This window comes from Egretta garzetta, unplaced genomic scaffold (genome assembly GCF_000687185.1).
Source record: "Egretta garzetta isolate BGI_Z169 unplaced genomic scaffold, ASM68718v1 scaffold285, whole genome shotgun sequence".
Classification (NCBI taxonomy): domain Eukaryota; kingdom Metazoa; phylum Chordata; class Aves; order Pelecaniformes; family Ardeidae; genus Egretta; species Egretta garzetta.
The window spans coordinates 578,441-584,730 of NW_009259715.1; the positions used below are offsets into that span (position 1 = coordinate 578,441).

Genomic DNA, 6,290 nt, shown 5'->3' on the forward strand with positions numbered 1-6,290 from the left:
CTGCTTATTGACTCTTAGGATAAGAGTTTGTCTGAATATGCTAGCAGAACTGAGACATGTTCATTTTAGATGCATGTAGTTAGGCTTTTTAGGTGGCGTTGGAACACTTCAGGAAGTTAGAGCATGTCAGGTGGTGACAACTTCCCCCTGCAGCTAAGTGTTGAAGTAACTGAAAATCAGAACACTCCTACTTCACTTGAGTATATAATAAAACATTAGTTTATGGTTTCAGTCTTTTAACAGGTAGCCTGCAGATTAGTTGTATTTGGCCTTTTGGGAGCACATGGGACATTTTTGTTAGGTGATGTAATAGTGGACTGTAGAAAAAGGTGGAGTAACTAGTCAAAAGGTGAAAATCGGAGAAACCTGTTAGGATTTGGGAGCATCACTGCATCAGTTTCATGTTGGGCTTTGGAGGGTGTCAGATGAGATTTTTAGCACTGATGTATTTGATAGTCTTTATAGAGATTGTATGCTAGCTGGAGCTTTATAGATAGAATGGTGCTTTTTTTCCTGCCCAGTTTTCACACAGTTGCATTGCATGATTCTTTGGCATTTTACTTCCTTGGGTGTTCTTTGGCAAGAGAGCCTTCAAGGAATTTGGTCAGAGTTCAAAATAAACCTGTTGCTAGTGCATTATGATACTCAATATTGCCTGTAAGTAAGATTAAAATCATGCACACAACTTTAATTGTTTGGCATATAAATTCTGCAAAGGTTGTTTTTCAGGAAGCTTATCAATAACATATCTTTACTTACCCTCTATTAAAGCAAGAAGAGGAAAGTTTTCCAGCAGAGTTGAAATGTGTATTTGTGAATTGACATAAATTTAACTTGGACCAAGTGCTCTGTGTTGCCCATAGTATACTTGTTTGATCAGGTGACATAATTACAGAATCATAGAATCATTTAGGTCGCAAGGTAGCTCTGGAGATTATCTAGTCCAAGCCCTCTGCTCAAGCAGAGTCACCTGCAACAGGCTATCCAGTACCATATCTAGTTGGGTTTTGAATATCTCCAAGAATTAAGAATCCAAAACTTCTCCGAGCAACCTCTTCTAGTGTTGAATTGTCCTCACAGTAGAAAAAGTGTTTTCTTGTGTTCAGATGGAATTGAATGTGTTTTAATTTGTGCTCATTGTCTCTTGTCCTGTCACTGGACACTACTGAGAAGAGTCTGGCTCCTTCATCTTCATTTCCTCCTATCAGATATTTATCACATTGATAGGTTACCCTGAGCCATCTTTTTTTCCAGGCTGAACAATGCCAGCTGTCTTGGCCTCTCCTCATATGAAAGGTGTTCCAGTCCCTTAAACGCCTTTGTGGCCCTGCATTTGACTCACTCCAATAACTCCATCTTTCTCCCCCCCTCTCTCTCTCTCTCTTTTTTTTTTTTTACTAAGGAGCTCAGGACTGAACACGGGACTCCAGATTCGGGGATGGGATGCCATTCAGAGGGACATGGACAAGCTTGAGAATTGGGCCCATGTGAACCTCATGAGGTTCAATAAGGCCAAGTGCAGGGTCCTGCACCTGGATCAGGACAGCCCCTGGTTCCAATGCAGGCTGGGGGGGGAAGGGTTTGAGAGCAGCCCTGTGGAGAAGGACTTGAGGGTACTGATGCATGAAAAGCTGGACATGAGCCAACGATGTGCACTCACAGCCCAGGAAGGCAACCACATCCTGGGCCACAACAAAAGAAGCGTGGCCAGCAGGTCAAGGGAGGTGATTCTGCTCTGGTGAGACCTCACCTGGAGTACTGCATCCAGTTCTGGAGTCCTCAGTACAGGAAAGACATGGACCTCTTGGAGCAGGTCCAGAGGAGGGCCACAAAAATTATCAGAGCGATGGAACACCTCTCCTATGAGGACAGGCTGAGAGAGTTGGGCTTGTTCAGCCTGGAGAAGAGAAGGCTGTGGGGAGACCTGATTGCAGCCTTTCAGTACTTAAAGACAGGGAAAATCTTTTTAGTAGGGCCAGCTGTGACAGGACAAGGGGTAATGGTTTTAAACTAAAACAGGGTAGGTTTAGACTGGATATAAGGAATAAATTCTTTACAATGAGGGTAGTGAAACACTGGAATGGGTTGCCCAGAGAGGTAATGGAGGCCCCATCCCTGGAGACATTCAAGACCAGGTTGGATGGGGCTCTGAGCAACCTGATCTAGTTAGTGGTGTCCCTGCTTTAGATGACCTCTAGGGGTCCCTTCCAACCCCAAAAATTCTGTGATTCTAAGCAGAAAAAGGGCAGAGAATCCTATCCTTTGGAGCTGGATATGTAAATTTAGGCTATCAGAATAAAATTCCATGCTTTGTTTTGGCTGACTGTTCTTTACAAGATCAGCATTTGGAAGGTCTGTATTATATCCTCGTGTGGACTGCTGATGTGCTATGTTTGCCGTCTGTTTGTGTCCATATTTGATGGTGTGGTAAGTTGGAACATCTGGAAATCAGTGCAGGTTTCATATCCTGTGTTTCTTCTACTGAAGAGCTGATGCATGATGTCCTAATACCAAGTTTCAAGTAAGGTGGTTGTTGAAGACTTACCTCTAAAGTAACCCTTTAACAGGAAGACTAAAGTGCAGCTACCTCTTAGCTAAAATGCACACCCTCTGTGCAAGCCCAGGGTCTGGAGCACTGGTGTTTTCATGGGAGGGAGAAAGGAGAGAAAATACTGACATAACGACAGATGAGTAGAGAAATTAATTTGGGGGGTAAAGAGCAAGCTTTTGGAGGGAAACCTTTAGCTGGCTGCAGGGATGAAATCTGTAGGGTCAAAGGAGAAACCTTAGCCTTCATGAGTGAGTCCTTGAATTTGTTAGATTTCTAGTAGGAACTGGATCTTGGATTTAGGGTGGCTGAGGCATTAATTTGCTGTACAGTTGTGCATTACACTAAATACAATTTTTATGCTGGTCAAAGAGGAGTAATTGTTTTCAAATGCCCTGTGTCTGTAGTCTTCAAAAAGCCTGACATAAGGCTTACCATTTGCTGCTTCCAGAAATTGATAGCTCAATCCACAAGGCTGGCATTTTTTAGCAGAATATATACATGGAAGCATGTTGGGGACTCTGGAGTCTTCAGTTGCCTTGTTGGATTAGTGAATTTAACTGGGGAAAGAAAGGGTTGAGAAGCAAGGAAGGTGCGCTCCTAGATTGTACTTAGAAACCCAATGTGTGCCAGGTCTATAATGACGCAGGTTTTAATGCATTTTTGGTATAAACAGCATGACCTTATGAAATTCTTGCAGAAGAATCTCAAGCAGAAATATGTGTAGCTATTGATAAAATGTGAATTGTTCACTCATTGCAAAACCAGGACTACGAGCTAGGGCCATAGCAAACTTTTTATTTTGTTTATAGGTTATTTTGAATTATGCCTTTTTTTAATACGCTGAGTGTTCTGGAATGAAAACTTTACTGATGATTATGGCCCTCTCTTTACTAACAAGATATTTTAAGAATTATATGGTTTGACACTGATGTTTGTTGCATATATACACTGTATATATGTTGCCTCAATCTAACCAAACACCTGGCAATTAAAGACTGTTATATTCTAGCATCTTAGAATAGACTTGATTAGTCTTCAGTATGTCACACTTTCTTGGTAAGAAGTCAGTCTCTCTAATCGTGGGGTTTTTTTTCTATTTTTCTAATATGCAGGCTGTTCTGGAGACTATTAGGAATTTGATGAACACGGATTGCGTCGTTCCTGACTGGCTGCATGACATCATTCTTGGATATGGAGACCCAAGTAGTGCACACTATTCGAAAATGCCAAATCAGATTGCAACTCTGGATTTTAATGACACTTTCCTGTCCATTGATCACTTAAAAGCCAGCTTTCCTGGATACAATATTAAAGTGACTGTTGACAATCCAGTTCTGCAAATACCCCCCTTCAGGTGATCTCAAAATGTCAAGTACTCCTGGTCTGGTATTCTTGCTCAAGCGCGTTGTCAGGTGGAGTTGAGTTCAGTGGTTGAAGGGAGGTGTGCTCTTTCTTTTAAGAAAATATGTTAATATGAAGGTTTAGATAGTTACAACAGTTAAACATACTGCAGTTAGGCTCAGGACCAGCTTCTGCTCTATTCTGTACAAAACCACATCAGCGCATTGCTTGTAGACCAGCCTATTGAATATATGGGAAAAGCAACAGTATGAGATAGAATCAAGACACGTGGTATTCACTTCTACATTGTGGTATCTAGGCTCCTCAAGTTCAGCCTGAAGATTTTTAATTACATGGTTTCCTTACATGTCTCATTAAAGCAAGCTAAGAACAGCAATTCCAACATCAGTTAAAACTTTAGCTTTTGGAAACACCATTCAATCAAAATAAAGAATTAAATCTGAAATCCCATATTGCTATTTTATTTTAGAAATGGTTTCTGAAATAGGCTGCCTGTCTTTGTGACTGCTAAATTTACATGTTTTGTTTCAGTGGTCCTGTTCTCTACCATTTTCACACTTGACAGTTCTGTCCCTCCTGGTGGACCTCTGTCGACTTTGACAAGCTGAGCATCACCAGTTCATAGTGTTGGAGAATATTTTTTTAGCTGGACTGAATTAACTGGTTTTTCCCTTCTAAGTCAATGAGAATTGAAATATGTTTCCTTTTGAAGGAATAGATTTGACTGGGGAGGGACAAGATGGCTTTTTCCCCCCACCAGTCAGCTCTTACCATGGCTAAATTGAATCTTGAAAAGCAGGGACATAATCTTTCGTGCCTTTTTTGAAACACTGTATGTAGAATTTGTGTGGAGAAGACACTAAGACTATATAATGTTAGAAAAATAGTTTGAAGGTATCAAGACAAGATACCATATATAACTAGTGTTCATTGTCAGTTCATAGATTAAAATACAGACGTTCCTCTTTATGAAGAGCTATTGCTCTTCCTACTGCTGCATTTGTCCTGTAAAGAGACTAAGAGATTATTGCTGTTAAAGATGTCTGTCTTGTTGTCTCAAGATAATTGGATAGCCATTGGAATTCCTTCAGTGTGATTTGTTTCTGAATTCAAGTAGAGAAGCTTGCTAACATATGATGCAGAGGCTATAAAAAAATTGAAATGGGAGAATAAAAAGGTTCATGTGTTGGAGCAGTTTAGAATATTGAAATATGTTGTGTGTGGGGAAAAAAAAGTGCATCAGTTCTAGAACAAAATCAGGTTATTACTGCTGAACAGACAATGCTGGTGGCTTTCTGTTGTAACTTTACTCCTGTCCTTTCCATTTTTATTTACTCCTTGCCTTCAGTGTTTTTCCAGCTGGCTCTCAGCACTGCTTCTGGCTTCTCAAGCTGTGTAAAGAGCACTTTTGATATACCTTTTGTCAAATATGCTTTCTTAAAATCAGCTTCATCAATTTATTTGTCATTCCTTTTCCTTATCCTCATTAATGCTTTGTCATCTGCAACTCTTGTTTCCTTATTGTGTGAAAAATTGTCTTAATGGTGACAAAAAATCTTTCTGTATAAACTTCTAAGACAGTCTGGTACCATAGCTAACATGTTGAAGTGTATTCTTAAATTATGTGTTACAGGATAACTTTCCCAATAAAGGAAGGTAAAGGAAAGAAAAGAAAAGAAGATGGGAATGAAGAAAAACCTGAAGAAACTAAAACACTGATCGTAGAGCCTCATGTCATTCCAAATAGGGGACCATATCCATATAATCAACCAAAACGGTAATAAATAGAAGAGAGCTTATTTACAAATGGTAACACATACATAGCAGTTCGCTTTTAGAAATAGTTAAAAATAATATTGTTGATTATAAACAAAATGTCATTTTACTTTCATTGCCAAAAGGAGATTTGAATATGAGACTGTTTTGGTTTATGTTTAAATCCAACTATTCTTTTATCCCCTCTCTGTTAAAAAAATTCCATGAAGAACAATGAGAAATACTGTCTTTAGTATTGTGTCAGGACTTTGAATAATAGGACAATCATACCCAATTAATTTTACAGCATTCTCAGCAAATAATAACTACAGACAGTCTTTTAGATGGGATGATTTTGTTGTTATGTGGGCAACATGATTTACTGTCTTAGAAATTGCAAGATTGTCAAGTCTGTAAAGAAAATAGTTTTAATGATGGTTTAGTTTATATTAAAGTTTGCAAGCATGTAGTTCTGGAGAAACGTAGCAAATTAATCTAAATGAACCTGTTAAAACAATTGCTTTTATCAAAACTGTTGGCAAAATCTGCCAATTCTTTGATCTTGTTTTGCTTTGTTACAGCAATACTATTCAATTTACCCATACTCAGATTGAAGCTATAC

At 39.2% G+C, this 6,290-nt stretch overlaps 1 protein-coding gene across 1 annotated transcript in view; it reads left to right on the forward strand.

The window, feature by feature from the left end:
* Nucleotides 1-6,290, forward strand: part of AQR (aquarius intron-binding spliceosomal factor) — a 55,857-nt gene that overhangs the window by 22,976 nt on the left and 26,591 nt on the right. The window contains exons 19-21 of the mRNA XM_035894476.1: nucleotides 3,664-3,905; nucleotides 5,547-5,690; nucleotides 6,250-6,289. Of these exons, the coding sequence (XP_035750369.1) occupies nucleotides 3,664-3,905; nucleotides 5,547-5,690; nucleotides 6,250-6,289 (426 nt within the window). The remainder of the gene's footprint in view (nucleotides 1-3,663; nucleotides 3,906-5,546; nucleotides 5,691-6,249; nucleotide 6,290) is intronic.